At 43.7% G+C, this 27,605-nt stretch overlaps 1 protein-coding gene across 15 annotated transcripts in view; it reads left to right on the top strand.

Annotated features, from left to right (window-relative positions):
* Window positions 1-27,099, top strand: part of LOC122540477 (rap1 GTPase-activating protein 1) — a 505,352-nt gene extending 478,253 nt beyond the window's left edge. For 14 of the 15 annotated variants that reach the window (XM_043676342.2, XM_043676343.2, XM_043676331.2 and 11 more), the window contains 4 exons: window positions 2,128-2,251; window positions 6,550-6,661; window positions 11,583-11,677; window positions 26,646-27,099. In XM_043676342.2, coding sequence (XP_043532277.1) covers window positions 2,128-2,251; window positions 6,550-6,661; window positions 11,583-11,677; window positions 26,646-26,756 — 442 coding nt within the window. In that variant the 3' untranslated portion in view covers window positions 26,757-27,099. Of the gene's footprint in view, window positions 1-2,127; window positions 2,252-6,549; window positions 6,662-11,582; window positions 11,678-19,964; window positions 20,004-26,645 lie in introns of all 15 variants that reach the window. The other variant, XM_043676336.2, reaches the window with a different exon arrangement.
* Window positions 27,100-27,605: the final 506 nt, after the last annotated feature.

Raw genomic sequence — 27,605 nt, 5'->3', positions numbered from 1 at the left:
GAAGAATAGGGAGCTCTTGCTAAAACTATACAAGATACTCGTGAGATCACAGCTGGAATACTGTGAACAACTTTGGTTTCTTTACTGTAGGAAAGATATACTGGCCGTGGTGGTAGTCTAGAGAATGTTCACTACCTTTCCTTGTTACGGAGGGATTGTTTTATGAGGAGAGGTTGAGGAGCTTGGCCCTGTACTCATTGTGGTTTATAAGAATGTGCGGTGACTTTGTTAAAACTTACATGGTGGGCTTCCCCTTGTAGGGGGAATCTAGGACCAGAGGGCATCATCTCAGAGTAAAGGGTCACCCATTTAAGACAAAGGTGAGGAATTTTTTTGTCTGAATGTAGTGAAGGGGTGGAATTCTTTACCACAGAGGGATGTTGACGCTGGGTCGTTAAGTCTATTGAAAGCAGAAATTGAATGCATTTGATAAGGTTCCACACAGTAGTCTATTACATAAAATACAGAGTTTAGGGATTGAAGGTGATTTAGCGGTTTGGATCAGAAATTGGCTAGCTGAAAGAAGACAGAGGGTGGTGGTTGATTGGAAATGTTCAGTTACCAGTGGTGTGCCACTAGGATTTGTTTTGGGGCCACTGCTGTTTGTCATTTTTATAAGTGATCTGGATGTGGGCTTAGAAGGATGGGTTAGTAAATTTGTGGATGACACTAAGGTAGGCAGAGTTGTGGATAGTGCCAAAGGATGTTGTGGGTTACAGAGAGACATGATAAGATGCAGAGCTCGGCTGAGAAGTGGCAAATGGAGTTTAATGTGGAAACGTGTGAGATAGTTCACTGAAAGTTACCATCCAGGTTGATGGGGTTGTTAAGAAGGCATATGGTGTGTTGGCGTTTATCAGTAGGGGCATTGAATTTCGGAGCCACGAGGTCATGCTATAGCTGTACAAGACACTGGTGCGGCTGCACCTGGAGTATTGCGTGTGGTTCTGGTAGGCATTGTAGGAAGGATGTTGAAACATTGGAAAGGGTTCAGAGGAGATTTACTAGGATGTTGCCTGGTAAGAAGGAAGGTCTTATGAGGAAAGGCTGAGGCTGTTTTCTTTGGAGTGAAGAAGGTTGAGAGATGACTTAATCGGGATGTATAAGATAATCAGAGGGTTAGATAGGGTGGACAGTGAGAGCCTTTTTCCTCAGATAGTGATGGCTAACACGAGGAGATCTAGCTTTAAATTGTGGGGTGATAGATTTAGGACAGATATTGGGGTAGTTTCTTCACTCAGAGAGTAGTAGGGGCATGGAACAGCCTGCCTACAACAGTAGTAGACTCGCCGATGTTAAGGGCATTTAAATGGGCATTGGACATACATATGGATACTAATGGAACGGTGTAGGTTAGATGGCCATCAGATTATTTTCACAGGTTGGCGCAACATTGAGGGCTGAATGGCCTGTACTGTGCTTTACGTTCTATGGTCTATGTAAGTAGATGGATGAATCAGTAACGGGGAAGTCAAGGTCATGAGGAAAAGGCAGTAAGTGAAGTTGAGGATTAGCAGATCAGCCATGATCTCGTTGAATGATGAAACACACTTAATTGACTGAATGGCCTGCATTGCTCCTATTTCTTATAGTTTTATGGACTATTCTCAACGTACTGGACTGTGTGAAGTTTCTGTCTTTTGTACTCGCTTTGAAATAAACTTTCTATAGAAGGTAGGATTTGTCCCAGTACAAGTTAACATTTGTTAATCCTTTATTATTACTTTTCACATTATCATTCTGTCTTTCTTTTATTTTCACTCAATCTAATCTTCCTTTCCCTCTCTCTTTAGTTTATTTGCAGAATCTGATTTCACATTGAATTTGCTTTTGTAACTGGAGCAGTAAATTCTGGCCCAATGCCAGCTCCGTGCTGATGAACTGCTCTCTGACTGGGTCACATTGGCTGTAACGGCTGTAATGCAGTTGAAGGTTGTGAATACATGTAGCAGAACTGATTTTAATTTTATAGCAATTGAGAAATCATAAAATAGAACATGTACACTTTAAACTTCATTAACAGAAATGGATTCTCCAGAAAAATAGGTTTGTTCATTAAATACATATTAATGAAAAGTAACCTACTCTTGGTTCTAGAAGGTGACTGTTTGTTTCCTTCACTTTTAGAGCCGTAACAAATCAGAAAGTTTTAAATGATGGTCAAGATCTCTCGCGATCATCTTCGAATGCCAGCAGCTTTGCCAGCGTTGTGGAAGAGAATGAAGTTCTCGAAGACTATGACACTGGAATGGTAACTGAAAATACTAAACGATGCCGCCTTGGTCTTGGTTCACCCAATTAGTTAAATCAAGTCACTGCTCTCCAACTATTACTAACTGGCATTTGATCTTTCCTCCTCATTCAGTCAGTCTTGCCAAAGCTTCATGGTGGAATGTGATATCCCCCGAATTCACATCCTGCCTCTATTCTTCCTGGAGGATCACTCGACATGTTTGAATATCATGAATGTTGGGGTCTACGCAGAAGGCACCATATTGAGCTCACTGCTGTCCCACATCACTGCTGGAGGAATACACCTTCCCTCAGTAATCACTGGTAATCAGGGACACTGGCTTTGCCCCTTTGGAATATAGATACCAGCCCTTCAGCCCTTCTCCACCATTCAGTAGGATCATGGCTGATAACTATTTCGATGCCATATTCCTGCTTCCTCCCCACATCTCTTGATGCCTTAAAATCTAGAAATTTATCTCTCTCTTAAATGTACTGCCCATTGTGAGAGTCAAACCGTCCTTACAACCCCCTAATGGAGATCAACCAGCTCAGCACAACCTGACCAAGTAACCTAGAATCCTCCCCTCACACCCCTCAGCTCCAACTGCATGAGCTCAGGCATGAGTTTTAACCCTTCCATGTAAAACACAGCCATTAGCTTCCTGGCCAGTGTCTATCAGATATGAAGCCACCTCAAATACAGCACCCAGCAATTCAATGCGGGAGTTGTTATTGACCATTCTTCTTTACTGTCATAGGTTTTAAAGAGAAGGTTTTATTGGCTGGTGTCGTGAAATTTTCTTAGAAACTAGCTGCCCATCCAATTAAATTCAAGATAACCTTATTTCCATAAAGGTTTTGGTTAAAGGTCAAAATGTTTGAAAGAGAACCCCAGGCGACTGAAACCTTTAACGATGTGACATTTATAAAGAGTCAATGTCAGTGTAGGGCTTGGCAGCAGTTTGAGCAGGTTGGGAGTTTATAAAGCTGTGTTCAGTACTTCCGTCGAAATGTGCAGATAACAGCAACAATTCGGGGAAATGTATTCTGGTTATGTTGCAGCTGTTCACTGTAATGCTATCCTTACATGGATGCTAATGACAGAATTTAAGTTTCTCCCCAAAGCAAGTTTAGAGGTGATGTTGAACTGAGTCAGAACAATATTTGGCTAAACTACCTCCAGGGACACACAATATTTCTTTGTTAACTGGTGACACTAAGTGGAATAACTCCACAGAGGCAGATGTCCTGTCACCAAGTCACTCTTTATTTAGACACAGTGAGAACCTGACACTGATCCAACTCCCTCAGAGTCAGCTCCAGAGTGAACAGGACCTCTGACATTTGTGTTTTTTTGTCGGAAGAAAGGAAAGACCTGAGTGACATGCAGTGCCCTTCTCTAAGGGCAATGCTGTGTGATCAGACAGTGAAGGGGAGGGCAGGGATTAAACCAAAATAGAGTTGGAGGGGGAGACACTCCTGTTTATTTTTTTTTCTGACAAACCTTTTTTTTTCTTCTTTTTTGTTTACCCCCACACTACCGCCTAACTGCAATAGTGCTTATTTTCCCCAGCACCCATTTTGTGTGTGTGCAGATGTGAGACACAGTGAAAAGACACAAGGTGCACAAATCTTTATTCGGTTTCCACCACCAGGAAGAAAGGAAACACCCGGGTAGCCAGTGACAAGCAGTGCCCTCCACATCAAAGGGCAATGCTGTGTGATCAAACAGTGAAGGGGAGGGCAGGGATTAAATCAAAATAGAGTTGGAGGGGGAGACACTCCTGTTTATATCTGTCAGCCAGGGCTCCTTGATTAGACCAGATTAACAGCCCCAATCATGGACTCATTTTCTAGAAGGTCCACTTGGCTGAACTTGTTTCAGTTATAAAGCTAATCAGATTATGACAAACATCAATAAACCTTATTCCATGAAATATTGAGTTGTTACCACAACTTACTGTATCTTGTGTTCAAACCAGCCATCCATCTGAAAAAGATTTAGTAATTAAACCCTGTGGTATCCTGTCTGACAGCTGAGTGGGGATCTGGTTTATTTAGGAGAAGGTGAGGACTGCAGATAATGGAGATCAGAGTCAAAAAGTGTGCTGGTGGAAAAGCACAGCCAGCTAGGCAGCATCCAAGGAGCAGGAGAGTCAACGTCTCAGGTGTAAGCTGAGAGATAAATGGGAGGGGTGGTGGGGCTCCGGGAGGGTAGCTGGGAAAGTGATAGGTCGATGAAGGTGGGAGTGATGGTGATAGGTCGGAGAGGAGGGTGGGGCAGATAGGTGAGAAGGAAGATGGACAGATAGGATAGCTGAAGGGGGTGATGCTGAGTTGGAGGGTTAGTCCTGGAATAAGGTGGGGTAGGGAAGATGGAGAAATGGGTGAAATCAACATTGGTCCCATGTAGTTGGAAGGTCCCAAGGCGGAAGATGAGGTGCTCTTCCTCCAGGCAACGGGTAGCTAGAGTTTGGCAGTAGAGGAGACCGAGGACTTGCATGTCCTTGGCGGAGTGGGAGGGGGAGTTGAAATGGTTGGTCACAACGCAATGGGGTTGTTTGGTGCACCTGTCCTAGAGATTCCACAAGTTGGCATCCTGTCTCCCCGGTGTAGAGGAAACCACATCGAGAGCAATGGACACAATAGGTGAGGTGTTTGGATGTGCAGGAAAATCTCTGTCGGATGTGGAAGGATCCTTTGGGGCCTTTGATAGAGGTGAGGGGGGAGGTGTGGGCGCAGGTTTTACACCTCTTGCAGTGGCAAGGGAAGGTGCTGGGAGTGGAAGGTGGGTTGGTGGTGGGGGGGGGGGGTGTGGTGGTGTGGTGGTGTGATGTGTGGACCTAACGAGCGAGTCACGGAAGGAATGGTCTCTGCAGAATGCTGAAAGGGGTAGGGAGTAGGGAGGGAAATAGGAAATATATCTCTGGTGGGGGGATCTGACTGTGGGTGGTGGACATGGCAGAGGTATCCGGAGATTGGTGGGGTAGAAGGACTGGGGGATTTATTTAGACAGGTGAATACTAGCTGTATCACAGTGATTGGAAGGAGTCACTGAGGTCGTCTCCTGTTAAAGTGACTACTTACTTTGAGATGGTGCCCTTCGTATTAACTGATCCCTTTCGGAGAAACAAAAGTACACGTGAGAAATACTCAGCTAGTCAGGCAGCACCTGTGGAGGGGAGATGGGAGAGTTTGTGTTTTAACGATGAGAGGACTGACCTAGAAGTGGAATGGGCCATATTTTCTGCAGTTCCTAAGAATGAGAATTGGTCTAATTGAAAACTGGAAAACTGTTACAAGGTTTTGGGAGAGTGGGTTTTTCAGAGTTTGTTTCCATCCCGTGGAACATCCTGAGCGAGGGAGTGATGGTCTCAAAATCACAGATGAGGCATTGAAGGAGTGAACAGGAAGAAACATTTCTTCACTCAGAAAATTGTGAACATTTGGAACACTCTTCCCAAAGACTTGTGGACATGCAGTTGTAGAGTATTTCTAAGATGGAGATCCATAGATTTTCATACATTATAAAATTTGGGAAAGTGGAATTATAGAATCCCTACAGTGTAAAAAGAGGCCATTTAGCTTATCAAGTCCACCCTGGCTCTCCAAAGGATATCGCACCCAAACTAAACCCCTCCACCCTATACCTGAAACCCCACATTTCCCATGGCTAACCCACCTAGCCCACACATCCACAGACATTATGAGCAATTTAGCATGGCCAATTCACTTAACCTGCACCTTTGGACTGTGGAAGGAAACCGGAGCACCCAAAGGAAATCCACGCAGACACGGAGAGAATGTGCAAACTCCACACAGACAGTCACCCAAAGCAGGAATCAAACCCAGTTCCCCAGCACTGTGAGGCAGCAGTACTAAACACTGAGCCATCGTGCTGCCCAAATTGAGCTTGATGATCAGCCATGATCTTAATGAATGGTGGAGCAAGTTCACGGGGCTGAAGGACCTCCTCCAGTTTTTGTGTCTGGGTTAGTTATTTGTCAAAACAATAGAATTTGTAATCTGTTGTTCGGATGTGATCCCCTATTCCCCAATAAAACTTGGTTCAACTGACTAACACCTGCAGCTGGAATCTGTCAAACTCTAATAAAGAGTTCAGTGTAGCTGTAAACCTGCATTGCATAACCCCCATCCCATTCCCGAAGGAATCCAGTCATGTAGACAATTTTGCTTTGTCTATCTGTAAACGATTAATCTATTCCTCAGTTTCTCCCACCCTGAGCATTTGTTCTTCACAGATTCTGTTTAGCTGAACATGGATCAATCTCCAGTGTTTGTTTGTGTAAACAGGACAGCCTTTCTTCAGTCGGAACACCTCATAAAAGAGACTCGTTCACCTACAGCACATGGTTGGATGACAGTGTCAGCATGACGAGTGCACTGAGTGCTGGGAGCTCGACAGGTGCGTTTGAGCAGGTTCATACCTGGTCTCCATTTTCACAAATACATTGGAATCACATGTCCTTCATGCATAGGCACATAGAAAATAGAAGAAAGTGAGGACTTCAGATGTTGGAGAGTCGGAGTCAAAAATTGTGGCGCTGGAAAAGCACAGCAGGTCAGGGAGCATCCGAGGAGCAGGAGAATTGACATTTCGAGCATAAGCCTTCATCAGGAATGAGGGGGATGAGGCAGACAGATAAATAAGAGGGTGGCGATGGGGGAAAGGTAGCTGGGAAGGCGATAGGTAGATACAGATGGGGAGTGATGGTGATAGGTCAGAGAGAAGGATGGAGTGGATAGGTGGAAAGGAAGATGGACAGGTAGGACAGTTCAAGAGGGCGGTGCCGAGTTGGAGGGTTGGATCTGGGATGAGGTGCGGGGAGGGGAAAAAAGAAAACTGATGAAGTCGATGTTGATGCTGTGTGGTTGGAGGGTCCCAAGGTGGAAGATGAGGCCGTCTTCCTCCAGGCGTCGGGTGGCTTGGATTTGGTGGAGTCCCAGGACTTGCATGATCTTGGTGGAATGGGAGGGGGAGTTGAAATTGTTAGCCATGGTAATTCAGCACTTTGAGCCCCCATTGCCATTCATTAGGATCATGGCTGATCATCCAACTCAACAGCCTGTTCCCACTTCTCCCCCACCCACATTGTTCCCAGTGATGCCAATGGCCTATCAGTTTCCCAGTGTCTCACTGAGATGACGCTGAGCACTTTATGTCTCTTTGCAGCATTTTCCAGTCTTGTAATAAACCATTAGACCAATTCACAGCACCATTGTGAAAATAGTTAGTGTATCTGAACTTGTGGCAGTGGCCCCGATTACAACATGGTCTGATCAAGAAAGAAACAGGACAAAGACTGACCCTGTGAAAGAAAGAGCAACCGTGTATAGCAAGATGAAGGTCAAGGGTCTGACCAAATGTTTTTGAGCTTGATGTTGGGTGCAGAACGTTGAGTCTTATTCCTTGTGTTTCACTGGAACATTGCAGCAGACTGTGACAGAAAGGTTCAGGGAGCAAAGTGAAGAATGAAAATGCCAAGCTCACATTCAGAGCAAAGCAGTTTCTGCAGCCATGTCTGGTCTCCCCAGTGTAGAGAAGACGGCATTGTGAGCAGTGAATACAGAGAGGTAATCAGAGATTGAAGGAAGCACAGCCCGGCCACTGAGCACTGAGGGCGGAGCAGATAGTGCATCTCCTGTGTTTGCACAACAAGGTGTGATAGGGAAGGGAGGGACTGTTAAAGGTGATTAAGGAGTGGACAGGGGTGTGGAGGAAAGACTGGTCTCTGTGAAATGCTGAACAGAGAGTCACATGTTTGATGATTGCACCACATCAACGCTGATTCTTTGAGATTGGTGGTGTGAGAATTGAGGAAAAACAGGACCCTACTGACCATACTGGGCAGGAATGATCAGTTACTGGAAAAGGAAGATGTCTCTGTAGGACTGGTGGGGAAAACCGAATCTTTGGGACAGATGCCTCAGTGATAGAGAAACTGGTATTTTGGAATGGAATCTTTCCAGGCAGTAGGGTGTGAGGAAGAGTCGTTGAGAACATGTTTCTTCACTATATCCAATACCACTCTCTCTGGCAGTGCTTTGTGAAATCCTTTAGTGTTTCATTTCCTCCTGGCCTTTTCCCTGTGAACAGCGTCTCCTACGTTTTTCCTGCTTTCCCTTCCCTACCATCGGTTTAAAGACGGTAACACCTCCCTTCAGCTCTGATGAAAGGTCATTGAGCCGAAACACAAACTCAGCTCCCCACACCCCGCAGATGCTGCCCGATCTGCTGGACTCTGGCAGCTATCTGAACATGTGTTTTCATTAACTTTGTTGTCATCATTTCTCGTGTCTGATGATCGGAATCTTTACCTTCATTCCAATGCCAGGTGTTTTCTGAGTCCCTCTTTTTACATAATTTATATTTACAATCCTCTTCTTGATCAATTTCCTTCTTCAGTTACATATACAAACCTCTGGCTAGGAATTATTTTTTATCTGCATGTAGGCTCTAAGTAGGTGACACATTCAGAAATGCGCTACAGCCTACGAGATTGAGCATCAAATTGAATTAGCGTAATTTTGGTAAAATGCAAATAGCAGTTGTCAATTGGCTCACCATTAATCTGTGTAAGAGGATTCGCAGTAGGTTGAAATCTTTGAGGAGAAAGTGAGGTTTGCAGATGCTGGAGATCAGAGCTGAAAATGTGTTGCTGGAAAAGCGCAGCAGGTCAGGCAGCATCCAGGGAACAGGAGAATCGACATTTCGGGCATAAGCCCTTCTTCAGGAATGAGGAAAGTTTGTCCAGCAGGCTAAGATAAAAGGTAGGGAGGAGGGACTTGGGGGAGGGGCGTCGGAAATGTGATATGTGGAAAGAGGTCAAGGTGAGGGTGATAGGTCAGACTGGGGTGGGGGCAGAGAGGTCAGGAAGAAGATTGCAGGTTAGGAAGGCGGTGCTGAATTCGATGGATTTTTAGGAAGGCGGTGCTGAAGTCCATCTTCCGCAACTACACTGGCCCCACCCCCCACCTTTTCCTCCGCTACATCAATGACTGTATCGGCGCCGCCTCGTGCTCCCATGAGGAGGTTGAACAGTTCATCGACTTCACCAATGCCTTCCACCCCGACCTCAAATTCACCTGGACAGTCTCAGATTCCTCCCTCCCCTTCCTCGACCTTTCTATTTCTATCTCAGGCGACCGAATCAACACGGACATCTACTACAAACCGACCGACTCCCACAGCTACCTGGACTACACCTCCTCCCATCCTGCCCCCTGTAAAAACGCCATCCCATTCTCCCAATTTCTTCGACTCCGCCGCATCTGCTCCCAGGAGGACCAGTTCCAAAAACGTACAACCCAGATGGCCTCCTTCTTCAAGGACCGCAATTTCCCCCCCGACGTGGTCGACGATGCCCTCCACCGCATCTCCTCCACTTCCCGCTCCTCCGCCCTTGAGCCCCACCCCTCCAACCGCCACCAGGACAGAACCCCACTGGTCCTCACCTACCACCCCACCAATCTCCATGTACAGCGCATCATCCGCCGTCATTTCCGCTACCTCCAAACGGACCCCACCACCAAGGATATATTTCCCTCCCCTCCCCTATCAGCATTCCGTAAAGACCACTCCCTCCGTGACTCCCTCGTCAGATCCACACCCCCCACCAACCCAACCTCCACTCCCGGCACCTTCCCCTGCAACCGCAGGAGGTGCAAGACTTGCGCCCACACCTCCCCCCTCACCTCCCTCCAAGGCCCCAAAGGAAACTTCCATATCTGCCACAGATTCACCTGCACCTCCACACACATCATCTATTGCATCCTCTGCACCCGATGTGGCCTCCTCTATATTGGGGAGACAGGCCGGCTACTTGCGGAGCGTTTCTGGGACACCCGGACCAACCAACCCAACCACCCTGTGGCTCAACACTTTAACTCCACCTCCCACTCCACCAAGGATATGCAGGTCTTTGGACTCCTCCATCGCCAGACCACAACAAAACGACGGCTGGAGGAAGAACGCCTCATCTTCCGCCTAGGAACCCTCCAACCACAAGGGATGAACTCGGATTTCACCAGTTTCCTCATTCCCCCTCCCCCCACCTTGTCTCAGTCAAATCCATCGAATTCAGCACCGCCTTCCTAACCTGCAATCTTCTTCCTGACCTCTCCGCCCCCACCCCAGTCTGACCTATCACCCTCACCTTGACCTCTTTCCACCTATCACATTTCCGACACCCCTCCCCTAAGTCCCTCCTCCCTACCTTTTATCTTAGCCTGCTGGACAAACGTTCCTCATTCCTGAAGAAGGGCTTATGCCCGAAACGTCGATTCTCCTGTTCCCTAGATGCTGCCTGACCTGCTGCGCTTTTCCAGCAACACATTTTCAGCTCACCATTAATCTGGGTTTCTATTGGACAGAGACATGCAGGACCAATCGTCCTGCCTGGCACTGAAGGGGCCAGTTAGTGTGGGAACCTCGCACTGAGGCAGAACTGCAGAGAAATCTGTGATTAACACTTTGTAAACTCTCAAACTAAACTCTTGCGGAACTTTGGTTGAAATGTTTCTGGGGAAGAGGTGAGGGGGTTAGGATGCAGGAAATGGATTATAATTGGGGAACCCTTTCAGACTGGGAGGCTAAACCAATCACCTATCATTTTTGAAATGTTGTTTCCTTTCCAACAACCAATCAGATTGACAGGTTGATCACTGGCCGAGGCAGAGGGTCAGGGTCCATAGTTTCAGGGGAGATTGTGGAATATGGTGGATTGGGAGGTACCGGGAGGTGGAGGAGACCGTGGGACAGATGGAGGGCAAATGGGATGACAAATGATTGACAGGAACCTTGGGGTGGGGTGGATCTGGGACAGGGCGATGTCTGATTGTCCCTTTGAAGACTGGCCATGATCAGCAGGAGGTTGGCTCATAGGGTCAAGCGGGAGATTCTCGAAGGCAGCAGGAAGATTCTTGTGTTCCTCCCGATGGCATTCTGAATAAGTCTATCTGTGTCCTTTAGGAAACAGATTGATGAGATCCCAGAGCTCAGCAAGTGACTGAATCAGACTTTCCTCCTGGTTCTTTTACACAATTCGTTTCTACAACTGTTTTCAATAAACCACGCAAATTAACTTGGAAAATTATAAATGCTGACAACTTTGAAAAGAAAGTCTAAAAACAATAAACAATGAAAGTTTTTGCGAACATTTTCCTGTCAGAATGATCCTTAGTTTGAAAGTTGCCTAAGCTTCAAACACTTGACACTTCAAACACAATGTCAAGTGTGCGTCCTCTAAACAAGTTTGGAACTTTACGGGTTTTTTTAATGTTTAGTCATGCACATACAAGTCTTGTCAACTCTTTGATATGTGTAGGTGGCCCACGTCTGGATGCTAACCGAGCTGGTGACTTACCGAGACCAGAGATCAAAATTAAACTCGAGAGAACTGAGCAGCAGAAACCCAATCAGGTAAGAAAATGTCACAGTTCATTTTGTTTCTGGTGTGATTTTAATTGTGTTTACCACATTTGTCCAGTCTGTGCTTGTCCACTCTGTGCTTGTACAAATTGTGGATTCTGGGCCTTATGTTTATTGTCAGTTTTGTTCTGTTCAATATTAATTTTGTGTGAAAGCCCTTTTTATTCTGATAGAAGTAAAATTTGGCAACCTTTCATAATTTTTACGTGTGTGTGCTAAAGTTTTTTGTTCAATGTGTTATTTTCCCAGCCAAGTAGAACATGAAATATAAGAAATGATACCAGGTATGCTGCAGGATTTTCAGGAGCTCCACCCCTTCTGCCATCCCTGAAAAATTAACAATTAATTCATTAAAAAAATAGACTTATCAAACCTTCAACATATACACTCCTACAACACAACTTTACATTAACTTTCCACACTAGTGAAGAAAGAAAAATTGAGAGAATTTTGGTTATTAAGAGTGTGAAGTCCTACTTATTTTGCACTGAACATTGTCAGTTGTAAAGAAACATTAGTGTGGCCATACCAAAAGAGGAGTGTGATTAACTGGATGTTTCTTTCTGAAAGCTTCTTTTTCATTCACTAGATGTGGGGGTCACTGACTAGACGAGCATTTATTGTCCATCTCTAATTGCCAGAGGGCAGTTAAGAGTACATAACATTTCTGGGGTCTGGAGTCACATGTAATCCAGTCCAAGGTAAATTTCCTTCCCTAAAGGACATTAGAGACCAGATGGGTTTATCCTTACAGTCAGCAACAGTTTCATTGACAACATGAGGTTTTTAATTCCAGATTATTTTTGAATTCAAATTCCACCATCTGCTGCAGCAGGATTTAAACCCAGGTGCCCAGAACATTACTTGGGTTTCTAGATTAATAGTCTAGCAGTAATTCTATTAGGCTGTCATCTACATCTGTTCTAGATGCTATAGGTCAAATAGTTTCCTTCTGCAGTAAACACTCAGAGACCAGACAATATTTGACAACAATAAATGCTGAAGATCACAGCATGTCAGGCAGCATCCATGGGATTGTTCATGTCAGGCAGCACCCAAGGGATTGTTCTTGTCAGGCAGCATCCATAGGCTTGTTCTTGTCAGGCAGCACCCATAGGCTTGTTCATGTCAGGCAGCATCCATAGGCTTGTTCTTGTCAGGCCGCATCCATAGGCTTGTTCTTGTCAGGCAGCATCCATAGGCTTGTTCATGTCAGGCAGCATCCATCGGCTTGTTCTCTGCTTGACCCATGGTAATCTCCAGCATTTTTAGTTTTCAGTTCAGATCCCAGCATTTGCAGTAATTTGCTCCTAATACCCAGAGGCAGATGCTGTGTAATGCTTATGTCATGTGGGTTGTGATGACCAACAGTGTCCAAGCAGAACAAACTCTGTTTATTTTTACAACTTGTTACTCTGGGACCGCCAACCTGTTTCCATTGTGAATGGTGAATTCTAGCAAACTATTTCAACACACAAACAGATTTACGTTAGCCCAATACTCACTGCTAAATGAACCTGGAATCTTATACTCAGCAAGGCTCAGTTACAGAGTGGAGATGGAATTCATTAGCCACGCGCTGGGGAAGTTCATTTTTCAGATTTCTTTACATAATTCCTCTGTACATACACTTTAGAATGGGTGTGTGTGTAACACAAGATGTATGGACAAAGAAGTCGTATTTACTAATGAATAGAAACCCTACGGTGTGCGAGCTGGCCATTCGGCCCATCAAGCCCGAACAGCATCCCACCCCCTACCCTATTCTACTCTGTCCTGGCAACCCTGCATTTCCAAGGTTAATCCACCTAATTTACACATCCCTGAACACTATGGTCAATTTAGCATGGCCAATCCACCTAACCTGCACACCTTTGGACAGTGGGAGGAAACAGGAGCACCCAGAGGGGTGCCCATGCAGACACAGGGAAAATGTTTAAACTCCACACAGACAGTCACCCGAGGGTAGGATTGAACCCGGGTCCCTAGTGCTGTGAGGTATCAGTGCTGACCTCTGAGCCACCATGCCACCCTAGAATACAACATCAGCAAATGTACATCTAGTTTAATTGTTCCTGCACAACCAAAGAATGTTGGAACTGAGGAAAATTTGGGATAATAAAGCTTTAAATATTTGATTGGCATTTAATTAGAAGGCAAGTATAAACAATAATCAATTATTTTATTGTATATGCCAAAATATGTTGTTTCTTACAAACCCATGCATTCAGCATGTTATCACACACAGTGTATGTTCATGTATGAATTCAACACTTCCATCTATGTAAAAAAGTGTCAATTGGGGATTTTATTTGATCATTATAATTCTCTTCCTATATCAGTCTTAAAACACATTGCAGGTGTGAACTGCTGATGGTTTGTTTTCTCCCGGAATAATTACCATCATTATTCAGTTTCAAATTGATGAAGTTATTTTACACTTTGCTTTTCAAGTGCACACAAGTTTAAGAATAGTTTTTACTGAACTAAGGTGTAGAAAAGCTGCTATTCATGAGCTTGTGAGACAATCTGCTTTTATTAACAAAGAATTTCAGTTGTAATGTGTTGACTGGCTCATTGTGACCATTCTTGGTGTGTGACTTTAGAATTCAACTGAGTGTTTTACCTTTCAGAGAATTTCTGTGTCTGCTTAGAGCTGGTAGCATATTTGGTCAGTCCTGGCTGTTACATAAAGTTTAAATGTTCCAATTCTGATTACTTAGATTACCAATAACCTGTATAAGTAGGTTATGTGTAAATGAGTGTGAATACACAATAATTTGCATTCATTTTAAAACATTAAAAAGACTGACATCTGTGGCACAACAGCAGGAGTAGGCCATTCAGCCCTTCAAGCCTATTCCCCATACCCTGTGGTCCCTTTAGGCTTGAGAATTAATCTAACTCCTTCCTGAAAACATTTATTATTTTCACCTCATCCCTTTGCTGTAGTAGAGAATTCCACAGGCTTCCCATTCTCTGGGTAAAGACAATTCTCCTCAGCTCAGTCCTATCTGATCAAACTGTCCAGCTGGAAATTGGTCAAAGCTGATCTCAGTAGCTCTAGCTGTGAACAGAGATGGAAATGTGTTGCTGGAAAAGCGCAGCAGGTCAGGCAGCATCTAGGGAACAGGAGAATCGACATTTCGGGCATTAGCCCTTCTTCTTCCTGAAGAAGGGCTAATGCCCGAAACGTCGATTCTTCTGTTCCCTGGATGCTGCCTGACCTGCTGCGCTTTTCCAGCAACACATTTCCATCTCTGATCTCCAGCATCTGCAGACCTCACTTTCTCCTCTTAGCTGTGAACAGAAACATTTAATGATTGTGAGATGTAGAAAACAGAAATGAGAGAGAAAAATTGTACTTAACATTGATCAAATTAATATGGAGAAAACATGTCAACATTCTAATGGTGCATCACCCAAACAACCATAGAATGATGGCAGCCCCACTTCAGGCTCATACTTTGAGTCACAATCTTTTCCGCAGAATCTGAGACATCTCAAAAAAAGATTTTGTAACAAATTTGAGACAAACAAAATACAAACTTGCCTTCAACAGAGTTCTCCATTCAGTTGTCTGGCGTTGGAGCTTGATGCAGTCTAGCGTAGTCCAGGATCTCTCGTGGTCCGCAGAGAAGGGGGACTGTGTAGAAGCCAATGCCCACTTTCACAATGACTCCAAAATGTAAAGGTCTTGATGTCACTTTCACACCCACAGACAGAAGCTACTGAAGGGTTAAAGTACCAGGTGGGTGTGGGGGTAGGGTACCAGTGGGTGTAGGGGTAGGGTACCAGGTGGGTGTAGGGGGTAGGGTACCAGGTGGGTGTAGGGGGTAGGGTACCAGGTGGGTGTAGGGGGTAGGGTAGCAGGTGGGTGTGGGGCTAGGGTACCAGGTTTGTGTGGGGTAGGGTACCAGGTGGCTGTAGGGGTAAGGTACCAGGTGGGTGTGGGGCTAGGGTACCAGGGTTCGTGTTGGGTTAGATTAGCAGGTGGGTGTGGGGCTAGGGTACCAGGTTTGTGTGGGGTAGGGTACCAGGTGGCTGTAGGGGTAAGGTACCAGGTGGGTGTAGGGGGTAGGGTAGCAGGTGGGTATGGGGCTAGAGTAGCAGATGGGTGTGAGGCTAGAGTACCAGGTGGATATGGGGCTAGGGTATCAGGTGGGTGTGGGGTTAGGGTAGGAGGTGGGTGTGGGGCTAGGGTACCAGGTGGGTATGAGGCTAGAGTAGCAGATGGGTATTGTGATTTGGTACTAGGTGGGTGTGGGGCCAAAGTATCAGGTGGGCATGGTGATTGGGTACCAGGTGGGTGTGGGGCTAGAGTACCAGGGGATGTAGGGTTGGCTGCCAGCTGGGTGGGGCTAGGGTACCAGGTGGGTATGAGGCTAGGGTACCAGGGGATGTGGGGCTAGAGTACCAAGTGAGTGTAGGGCTAGGTGCCAGGTTGGTGAGAGTGTGGCTTGAAGTGGGTAGAATGGGTCCAATTGGGAGGTGGTCCTGGGGATTTTGGAGTCCAATAGGGAATCGAGGGGAGTTGAAGATCAGGTCCAAAGGATGGGGGTCTGATCTGGGAAAGGGAATGGGAAATTGAGTATTGGGTTCAGTTGGGTAGGCTATGAGGTTGGGTAAGGCTGAGCTGCATGGGGTTGAGTCAGGGATCAGAAGGTGGGCACCCTTCGTGTGGGGGAGTGGCGGGGGCAGAGTTAGTGGATGGCAAGGTAGGATCAGTTTAATGGTTATGTAGGAGTTTAAGCAGGTTCGGATCCCTGGAAACATCTGCTGGTTAACTGTTGAGTGAAGTTAGATTGAACTCTCCGAGGTCTCTAACTCAGAGTTTCTGATCTCTAAACCACTGGGTAATCACCTATTGTGAGTTTAACCTTCCAGGCAGTTTCTGAGGAATATCTAAACATCCACGTGGCCACGAGATATAACTCCTGTCGAAGCTGTCTCAACAACAAGCAGTATGTCAGAACATCGGTTTTCACATTTTGGGTGTCATTTCCTCAAAACCAAAACCAAGAATCTTAGCAGAAAGATGTCATTCCTCTGTAGTTAATGTCTGGCTGATAAATGGCTAAATTTATTCTTTTTCAAATCAACATATTCAGCGATGTCCTCTGCAGCAGGTGGGACTCAAACCTGGGCCTCCTTGCTCAAGGTTAGGGACACTACCACTGCTCCACTAATGCCCTAAATGATTAAATTAGTTAAGAGATTATGGAATTTATTAGTACTTTTGGATATTACTGAAGGATTGATTGTTCAAAACCTCTTGGGGTGGTACTCTCTCTGAGTGGTAGTGTCCCTACACCTAGACCAGGAGGCCTAAGTTCAAATTCTGCTTGCTGTAGAAGTGTGTATTAACATCTCTGAACAGGTATATTAGAAAAATAAGTTCAGTTAAAAAAGAATATAGTAGTGGGAGTTGTTAAGACACAATTCGGTGATAAGCAGGTGGGACTTGGACTGGGCCACACAGCCTCTAATAACCATAGTAACAATATCTATCTTGTTAATTTGCACCTGATTGCTACCATGTAATAAATGATATTGTGTTTAATAGAACAGTATAACACTGTAGGGCCCTTCAGCCCTAATGATGCTGTGCCAAGCATTTATCTGAATCTAAGATCACCCTAACCTACACCTCCCTCAATTTACTGCCGTCCATGTGCTTGTCCAACAGTCGCTTAAATGTTCCTAATGTCTCTGACTCGACTACCACCGCTGGCACCACCACACACCCATCACTCTCTGCGTAAAGTACCTACCTCTGACATCTCTATACCTTCCTCCAATCACCTTAAAATTATGACCCCTCATGACAGCCATTTCTGCCCTGGGGAAAAGTCTCTGGCTATCTACTCTCTCTATGTCCCTCATTACCTTGTACACCTCTACCAAGTCACCTGTCTTTCTCCTTCTCTCCAGTGTGAAAAGTCCTAGCTCACTCAACCTTTCTTCATAAGACATACCCTCCAATCCAGGCAGCATCCTGGTAAATCTCCTCTGCACCCTCTCTAAAGCATCTGCATCCTTCCTATAATGAGGTGACAGAACTGGACACAATATTACAAGTGTGGTCTAATCAGAGTTTTTTAGAGGTGCAGTAAAACCTCACAGCTCTTAAACTCAATCCCCCTGTTAATGAAAGCCAAAACACCATACACCTTCATAACAACCCTATCAACTTGGGTGGCAACTTTGAAAGATCTATGTACATGGAGCCCAAGATCCCACTGTTTCTCCACACTGCCAAGAATCCTGTCTTTCACCCTGTATTCCACATTCATCACCTTACTAGGTAACATCATCAGTGAGCCTCTGGATGAAGGACAGACTCAGAACAACAAGCCATAGCCATTAGACAGTGACAAACACAAAAAATGAAAAAAATAGACCTGCAGGAAAAAACTAGACAAACTTACACAAAATAACAACACAGACATCTGACCAACCTTTAACAGATGTTGAAAAGGCCATCTTAGTAAGAGGATTAAATTACAACTTCCAGGAGGATTAAATTACAACTTCCAGGATGTGGACAAGAAAGATTTCTTAGCAGCCTTAGAAACCACACTGAAAGACACCCAACTCACAGAAGAAACCCAGCAAACTATCAGACAGACAGTCAGACCAACATTAAGCAGGAAAAAGGAAGGAAACACACTCAATACACAAGAAAGTAAAGTACTAAAAAGACTAAAAAAAATGGTGATCCTATCTGCAGACAAAGGATGCTTGACAGTCATTTTAAATCAAAGACTACATTGAGAAAGCGAATGCACTACTTGTAGAAACCAACAATTACCAACAAGTGGCAGTAGACCTGACCCCACAACTAGATAACTGAATCACAGCCATACTCAAAAAAACTTCAGAAATCTGTAGAAATAAATAAAACTGACTTCTAGAAAATGAAACCTGATGGATCCAACACACCACGCTTTTATGGATTTCCCAAAATTCACAAACCAGGAGCCCCCTCAGACCTATAGTCTCGCTACCTGGAACATCAACTTGCAGATTGGCCAAGGCGCTGTGGCTTCATCCAGAGGCCCACTGATAATGTTCCTAATAGGGTGACGAAATGTCTGAAAACGAACCTTTCAGCCCAGTGAGCAAATCTATATCCAGAACCTCAACCTGAGCCACAAATCTTCTCAAAACTCGCCAAAAGAAAGTTGTCTTGCTTTCAGTCTCACCAACTGACTTGAAATTGAGTAGCATCAATAAGTCTTTAATTGGAGACAGTGTAATAATGTTGACATGCAATTGATGACTCTTCCAGTCGTCTGAATCTCAGACAATGCTCTCAGCTGGATCATTCCATCAATGCCTCCACCTGCCTGTTGCTGCAGTCAAGCCCATTGCTGTAGTGACCAACCGAGCACAAGAAACAGTTATCAAGGTGTACAGAATAATCAGGGCCTTGGGCCAGCACTGAAAACAAATCAATAGAATGAAAAACTGGTGTACAGCTCTGAATAAATTTGTGTTACAGAAAACTGGAGAAAGCTGAGTAGAACTGTGAGGCAAAGGGACAATGGGATGAAAGGATAGAAATTTGATCTTCCTTGTGATGTGTTTCCATATGCTGTGAACTCACTCTGAAATTATGGGGCCTATTTTGTGATTTTCTCCCTCCTTTCACACAGACTATTTTGATTCATGGGTGCATGGGATATTTGCCCTCATTTGTGAAAAGGAAACATACAATTAAAGAGGGCACAGTGCCAATGTAGAAAAAGAGCATTAAATAGCATTGAATGAGTCATTTTGTTTTGTGCTTTTAATCATATCAGAGTGCATTGAAAAAGGATCACATTAGAATGAAAGAAAAAATCCATGTAGTGTAATAAAGAAAAGGCACATCTGTGCAAGAGGAAAAGAAAACTTTTGACATTTTTAAACATGAAATGTTCGACAGAAAGCACTAGATTTGCAATAAGTATTCACAATGTTTTAAAACTAAAGGACAATAGTTTGCAATTCCAGTTATTGAAGGTTCTTAAAGAAAGCAGCTACTTTGAATCTTTTAAAGTTTTTTCAACTATTTGCCTTTTTCTTAGCAATCTGTTATTCAAACACTCTTTCTGTTATGTGTCAAATGTAAGCTTTCTCTGCATGTGGGGTGATTATTTGCAGCTTATATGTAGCATTTGTACCCGAATGTCATTCAAATGTTTGATCAACTTTTACCTTAGGAATTGGAATTAAAGGCTTTTTTTTCTTTAGACTGAAATTAGATGCATTTAATGTAACTTTTTTGCAGCAAGATCTGGAGAATTAATATTGAAGCAGTTTAACAAAGGTAAGTTTGGAACTGGATTAAATTTTTTGTTTTATTTAAATTCCAACACTCTCTAAACTAACAAGTCTAATTTAGTGACTTTGTTTAATTTGTATGCCTTTGGCTAAATACTTTGTGCTGTCTAATAGTGAGTGGTCTGTCTCTGTCAATCACATGTTAGAATTTGACAATTTTCACAGGTGACTGCTGAGAAATTCTAAATATGACACAGAACTGAAATTAGCATCTAATCTTTAATTGCTAATTTTCCCTAAAGGTGCTGAATTTTGGAAAAGCCAATCAGAGCAGGACTTATACACTTTGTGGTAAGGTCCTAGGGAGTGTTGCTGAACAAAGAAACCTTGGAGTGCAGGTTCATAGTTCCTTGAAAGTAAAGTTGCAGGTAGATAGGATAGTGAGGAAGGCTTGAATGTAGTCTGGAGTCTCTGTGGGATCAGTGGGTTCTGTAGGCAGGCACTGGGAGGGAGATGTGACTGTGGTAGCAAGTCTGCTTCAGGACGTGGCTGAAGAGCCAAGGGGATGCCCTGGAGAGTGCAGTGAGAAAGAGACTCACTGAGATCCTTGTTGAGGGAGGAGTAGAACTTCTTCAAGGTAGGCATCCTTGGAACAGGCTTCGCTGTGAGGTTATAATCAACTAGGAGAAAGTGAGAACTGCAGATGCTGGAGATCAGAATCGAAGAGTGTGGTGCTGGAAAAGCACAGCAGGTCAGGCAGCATCTGAGGAGCTGGAGAATCAACGTTTCAGGCATAAGCCCTTCATCAGGAAGCCCTTCCAGCACCACCCTCTTCGACTCTGATCTCCAGCATCTGCAGTTCTCACTTTCTCCTAGTGAAGAAGGCGTTTGGTATGCTTTCCTTTATTGGTCAGAGTATTGAGTACAAGAGTTAAGAGGTCATGTTGTGGCTGTACAGGACATTGGTTAGGCCACTTTTAGAATATTGCGTACAGTTCTAGTCTCCTTCCTATTGGAAGGATGTTGGGAAACTTGAAAGGGTTCAGAAAAGAATTACAAGGATGTTGCCAGGGTTGGAGGGTTTGAGCTATAGGGAGAGGTTGAATAGGCTGGGACTGTTTTCCCTGGAGTGTCGGAGGTTGAGAGATTTTATAAACCTTATAGAAGTTTATAAAATCATAAGGGCATGATAGGATAAATAATCAAGATCTTTTCCCTGGGGTTGGGGGTGTCCAGAACTAGACGGCATAGGATTGGGATGAGAGGGAGAAGATATAAAAGGGATACTAAGAGGCAAATTTTTCACACAGAGGGTGGTGTGCATGTGGAATGAGCTACCAGAGAAAATGGTGGAGGCTGGTACAATTACAGCATTTAAAAGGCATCTGGCTGGGTATATGAATAAGAATGGTTTAGAGGGATGTGGGCCAAATGCTGACAAATGGGACTAGATTAGGTTAGGAGATCTGGTCAGCATGGCTGAGTTGGTCTGAAGGATCTATTTCCATGCTGTTCATCTCTACTACTCTAATTCCAAACCAAGAGTGGTATATCTGAACAAAAGCAACTATAAAGCAGTTTAGCAAAGGTGCCTAAGGCAGCAAGATTCAAAGATATGATGATAGATTAGCAATGGCAAATGTATAGAATTAATTCATAATTTGCAGCAAGTATACATCCAATCACTTGGTAGCACAGAAGTTGAATGTTGCTGGAAAGACAGACACGTTGTTATAGCTTTTTATTAAATATAGATTTCTTTTAAAAGCCTCACAGGAAATGTGCGCCAAGTGTGGCTGATAACAGAAGCTAAAGATGATATTAGATTGCAAAATGAGCTTCAGCTTGTTGTCAAAAAGTGAGTAAAAGATTTTACAATCCAGCAAGATCTGACTAAGAAAGAGAATCTGATAAACAGAATATGAGAGTAAACAGGACAGTAAAGGCCTCTATAGGTTTACAAATAGCAAGTGAATAACACTTCCTTAGCGAGAGAAGAAATTTTAATGGGGAAGAAGAAAATGGCAAAAATATTAAACAATTGATTTGTGAGTTTTCATCATAGACACAAAAGAAGTTACAGGAGTACAGTAAAAGAATGGCATAATTGGGAACTTAATAGTATGGGAGATTTTATAATTGAACTAAAAGCCAAAGAGAAGTCCTGTAGAGCTGACAGTCATTACCTTAGGATTTGAAGAGAGAATGCGTTGGTTTGCATTTTCAAAATTCTCTAGATTCTAGAACAATCCAACTGACTAGAAAGTCATAAACCACAGCACTGCTGTTCAAGAAAGGAGGGAAAGAGACTACAGGGAACAGGACCAAAGGATGGAGAGAGAAACAGAGATAACTGATCAGTTCCTCCAGTATTTGATGGTTTTGTTTAGATTTCGAACATTCACAGTATTTTATTTTTACTTAGCTATTGGTCAGTTAGCCAGTAGATTTATAAGAGTTTTGCAGCACACAGAGAGGCACTTTAGCCCATCATGTCTGCGCCATCCATTCAAATCCCATTTTCCAGCACTGTCCACTTGTTGGAGTTATACTTGGCACATAGGCAGATGGTTGTTGGAAGTCAGTCATCTCAGCACCAGGACATCTCTACAGCACTCCAAAACTAGTGTTTTCAACTAAACCCGTTGGACTATAACCTGGTGTCATGTGATTTTTGACAGACTTCCTCAGGTTAATGTAGTGTCCTAGACTCAGCCATCTTCAACAACTTCATCTTCCCTCCATCATGAGATCAGATGTGGGGATGTTCATAATGTTCTGCACCATTTGATCTCCCCAGAAACTGAAGCAGTCCATACCCAAATGCAGCAAGATCTGGACTGTATCCAGGCTTGGCCTGTTAATCAGCAGTAATTTTCACACCACACAGGTGCCATGCAATAACTATCTCCAATAAGAGAGAACTTAACCATCTCTGCTTGACATTCAATTATATTGTCATCACTGAATTCCCCCAATATCAGTATTCTGGTGATGTGGAGGAATGGGTTACCCTTGAGCAGTAAATAACTGGACTTGCCATAAAAATAGAGTGGCTATGAGGAACCTGAGGAATCAAACTGGACCCAAAACATTGACTCTGCTTTCTATCCACAAATGCTGTCAGACCTGATGAGTTTTTCCAGTATTTTCTGTTTTTTTTCCCAAACATGATTTTTCTTGACTGGGATCCAGTGTAGATCAGGAAGCAGAAGGATAACAGGAGAATGAGACTTACTGCGAGTTAGGGCATGGCATCAATGTTTTGGATAACGTCATATTTGAGGAATGTCGAAAGTGGGAGCAGTGTATTGGAAACAGTTAGCAAGGAATAGTTGTGGGCTTAAGCAACAGATGAGCTGAAACAGGGTTGGAGTTGCAGGATTGTGATCAGGAGTTCATCTCTGAGTGAGGTACGACACACAAGTAGCAGTTTCTATTGCTGGTTTGTACCAGGGAGAGGGAGTGATGTAGTAGCGCCAGTCTAAGGATATTTCTCAAGATTTAATCAGAGGAAATTTCAGACAAGGAGTCTGGCAGGAGAGGAGGAGAGAGGGAGGAGAGATGAGGCAGGATGGACATTAGGGGGTATTCATTCAAACTGCATCAATTACCTGGCCCGTTTGTCTCTTTGCACTCTGATATCCAAAACCCCCCGGCCACACTCCCACCCCCCCCAAACCCCCAGGCATAGCCCCCCCGCCCCCCCCCCCCACCAAAGCACACTCCCCCCACAGGCACACTCTCCCCCCCGAGACACTTCCCCCTCCGACACACTCTCACCCAGACATACTCTCCCCTCCCAGGCACATTTCCCCCCCCCCCCCCCCCCTCCAGACACCCCCCTCCAGGCACACTTTCCCCCCAGGCACACTCCCCGCCCTACCCCCAGGTACACTGCTCCCTACCCAGCTGCACATTACCCTCAGGGTACCTGACCTCACACTTTGTTTAAGACTCTCATTATTTGACAGAAACTGTCAAAGTGTTTGTCTGTGAATGTGGTCACTTACATTTCCGAGTACAGCTGCTGTTGGCTGTGAGAAAGGTGCTGGATCTCCTGTGCAGCTCTGCGCCCATAGGAGCTGTCAGAATGAACGTTCTGAAGCCTCCTGACTGGAACCTCCTGAACACAGAGCACTTTCCAATCATAAAATGGACTTTTTGTGAGATTGTCACTGTTCAGAAAATCTGAGTTTAGATGGAATTTAAAAATACAGAGGATAATCCACCACTGTTTGGAAAGCTGCGTTGCAGCGTCAATGAGAAATGTTTTTCTCATACTTAAGGAAGTTTGTGAGTGCACCTGAATGTGACAGCATCACGTGATATTGTTGTTGAGTTGTTTTCCTGAAGAGAACACATTTTGCAAACCCAGTGGACATCAGATATCGGTGCAATGTCTAACAATTAACTTGTGTGCTTTAGCAATTACACTCTCACAGCCATTTATTAATGATTATGCTCTTACACCTGCACACTACCTAATTTCTCTCATTTGATTCCGCTGTCAAAGTTGTTGCTACAGTGAAACCTGTATAAACAGCCTCCTACAAAAAAGAAAATGGTCACCAATCGACATAGCCAAATAACTTGGTTTAAATTTCTCAAGGAGCATTGAATCTCAACTCTCTGGCAAATGACAAATCTGACAGTTTTTAATGCACCAAACTGTTTGACAACTGCTATCATGGAATTGAGAATTTGGTTGCAGCAGGGCTTCTTGTGAAAGAAGCGGTTTTTGGAGACTGGGGCCTGCGAACTCACTTTTCATTGAGGAGGAGCACTGGCTCTTTCTGATGTTGGATTCCTAATTTCAGCACTTTCCCAGCTGCTGTGCATGCTGGGTAAAAAGCTCCACATTTTACTGGCAAATATTTCACTTGTAAAAATAAGGACAACTAAAGTGAGAATGTTTGTCCTGATTTAGTCCCAATTTACAGATTTCACTGCATTCTCCATCATTATTTCAAGGTGTTATGCTCTCATTTTAAGCAAATTCCTGTAACAATTATTACAAAATTGCCAGTACATCAATTGACAAAGATCAGGGGGCAAACTATCCTCTCATAACAAGATGGTTGTGGTTGTTGGAGGTCAGTCATCTCAGCTCCAGGACATCTCTGCAGGAGTTCCTCAGGGGAATATCCTAGGCCCAACCATCTTCAGCTGCTTCATCAATGACCTTCCATCCATCATGAGGTCAGAGTGGGGATGTTCACCAATGTTCAGCATCATTCACAACTCCTCAGATACTGAAACAGCCCATGTTCAAATGCAACAAGATCTGGACAATATTCAGGTTTTGGCTGACAAGTGACAAGTAACATTTGCACCACACAAATGCCAGGCAATGATCATCTCCAATCACAGAGAATCTAATCTTTATCCCATGACATTCAATGTCAACATCATCACTCCATTGACTAATAAATGAACTGCTCCAGCCACAAAAATACTGTTCCTGTAGGAACAAGTCAGAAGCCAGGATTTCTGCATCAAGTAACTCACCATCTGACTCCCCAAAAGCCTGTCCCCTATCGACAGCTGCGTGAATGAATGCAGTCCCAACAAAACTCAAGACGTTTGACACCATCCAGTACAAAGCAGCCACTTGATTGGCACCACATCCACTTTCTCCCCATGACCCTTGGTTCCCTTGAAACTCAAGAATCTCTCAGTCTTGATTCCTTCAAACTGTAGGTCAACTTTCCAATAGCATTGGGATTACTTCTTGTTCATGTGCACTTGCTTCTAGTGCTTTATCTACCCAAAGATCCAAATCGCTTTACTGTCTTACAATTCGTAATCTCTGAGCCTGAGAAAATAATCTTCATCAATTTGGGGCCTAAGTAATTGATTTCTTGTTTTCACACAATGGACTCCACATGCTACAGTTAAACAAAAAACTTGGAAGAACTGTGATGCTGTAAATCAGAAACAGAAACGGTAGTTGCTGGAAAAGCTCAGTTCTGAGGATGGATCACTCGACCTGATACATTAGCTCTGATTTCTCTCCACAGATGCTGCCAGACCTGCTGAGCTTTTCCAGTAATTTCTGTTTTTGTTAATTACTTATTTAGTTTGCCTGTACCACTTTGGTTTTTGCTCCTGTCCTTCCTAACACTGTGTCATAAGCGAACCCAGATAAACAATCTCAGTTCCATGTTAGTAATATTTCTGTTGAAATACTGAAGAGCAGGGTGGAGACCCTGAGAAATGTCACTTGCTACAATCTGTGAATCAGAGAACATTCACTTTCACCTCATCCCCTTCACCTACTCCATCCCAACCAATTACTAACCCAAACACATTACTGATTTGATTTTCAAGATTAAATGAAAAGATCTCTTGTGGAGCTTTGTGCAGTGGATTTATTCGATAAACATGTGATATCCAAAGCATACAAAGCAAGATTAGAGAATTGAAAAGGTTGGAGTGTTGGGACTACCCCTAATTTGAGAAAGAAGAGTGAAAATATTTATGGGTAAGAAGATTGAAAGATACAACATATCTTAAGTGCAGGAATGACAGACTCTCACTTTTTATTGATCAGGAATTTGTTTTCAAAGAGAAATTCTCCATGTGCCTCCAAGTCTTCCCAACCCGTATTCAGTGTCCATGATTGGGTTTGTATTAGCGTGACCCAGTGATGTTGAGAATAATCTTCGCGCTTTTGATTTTGTAGAATTACCAAAAAAGACACAAGCTCATGGAGTTGAGGAGAACCCGAAAGTTTGCCACAAATGAAGATGACGCCTTACACTCTAAAGGAAGCCAGCCGAAACCAGGACTGTAAACATGAAGAATTTATTTGGAATTTAGAAATATATTCTCAAACTGCATTGCACTTTGATGGAGATTCAGTTTTAACTGCCTCTATGTAGAAACTATTGTGATTGTCTAATTTTTGTGTTTTGGTGTTAATATTGTCATTGGACATAGTGTAAAAGCACAAATGGTGAAGTGAGTGGAGCATGATCAACACTGTCAAACACTGCATTAGGCCTATTTATGGATTGTTGCTGTGTTTTGGTGATTATTTGCTGCAGCTGGCTAGATATCATCACTGTTGAATGGAAAAAATGTAAATATGCTTTTGTAAATAATGCCAAATAAAAATCTTAAATGTTACAACCAAATTGATCTAAACTGCTTTTTTTATAAACATTGGACCCCCAACTGTACATAAGGGGGTTAGGAAGATTAATCTCCAATACTGGCTCTTGTTAAAGTCACCCACAAAGATTTGAGAGACACTTTAAGTAATGTTTCTGCCTAAATAATTGTGTTCTGTTTTGTTGAAACCTTCCATTGCAAGCCACCAGTTGTACAAACAATCAGAGCTATTTCTCCCGCTTCTGTTCAGTTTGTCAGGAGTACTACAGCAGGCCGAGGGACTAAGACGTGAGCGTGAGAGAATGCTCTGATATTGAAATGACAAGTAACTGGAAGCTCAGGGTCATGTTTGTGGACTGAGTGAAGATGTTCTTCAAAGCAATTATTCAATATGGATTTGATGTCCCAAATAAAGAAACTTAAAAATTCAATCATGACGAGATAAGCCAGCCAAACACTTGCGATCCTTGCTTTGTGAGTAATAATGGACTAAGTTATAATTTTAGAAGATTGAAAGGTGACTTAATTG

Source organism: Chiloscyllium plagiosum, unplaced genomic scaffold, assembly GCF_037043375.1.
Source record: "Chiloscyllium plagiosum isolate Xiang-an unplaced genomic scaffold, Cpla_swu_hap1 HiC_scaffold_37, whole genome shotgun sequence".
In the NCBI taxonomy this organism is placed as follows: domain Eukaryota; kingdom Metazoa; phylum Chordata; class Chondrichthyes; order Orectolobiformes; family Hemiscylliidae; genus Chiloscyllium; species Chiloscyllium plagiosum.
The sequence above is the reverse complement of the archived record's forward strand: the minus strand, read 5'-3'. Positions and strand labels throughout refer to the sequence as shown.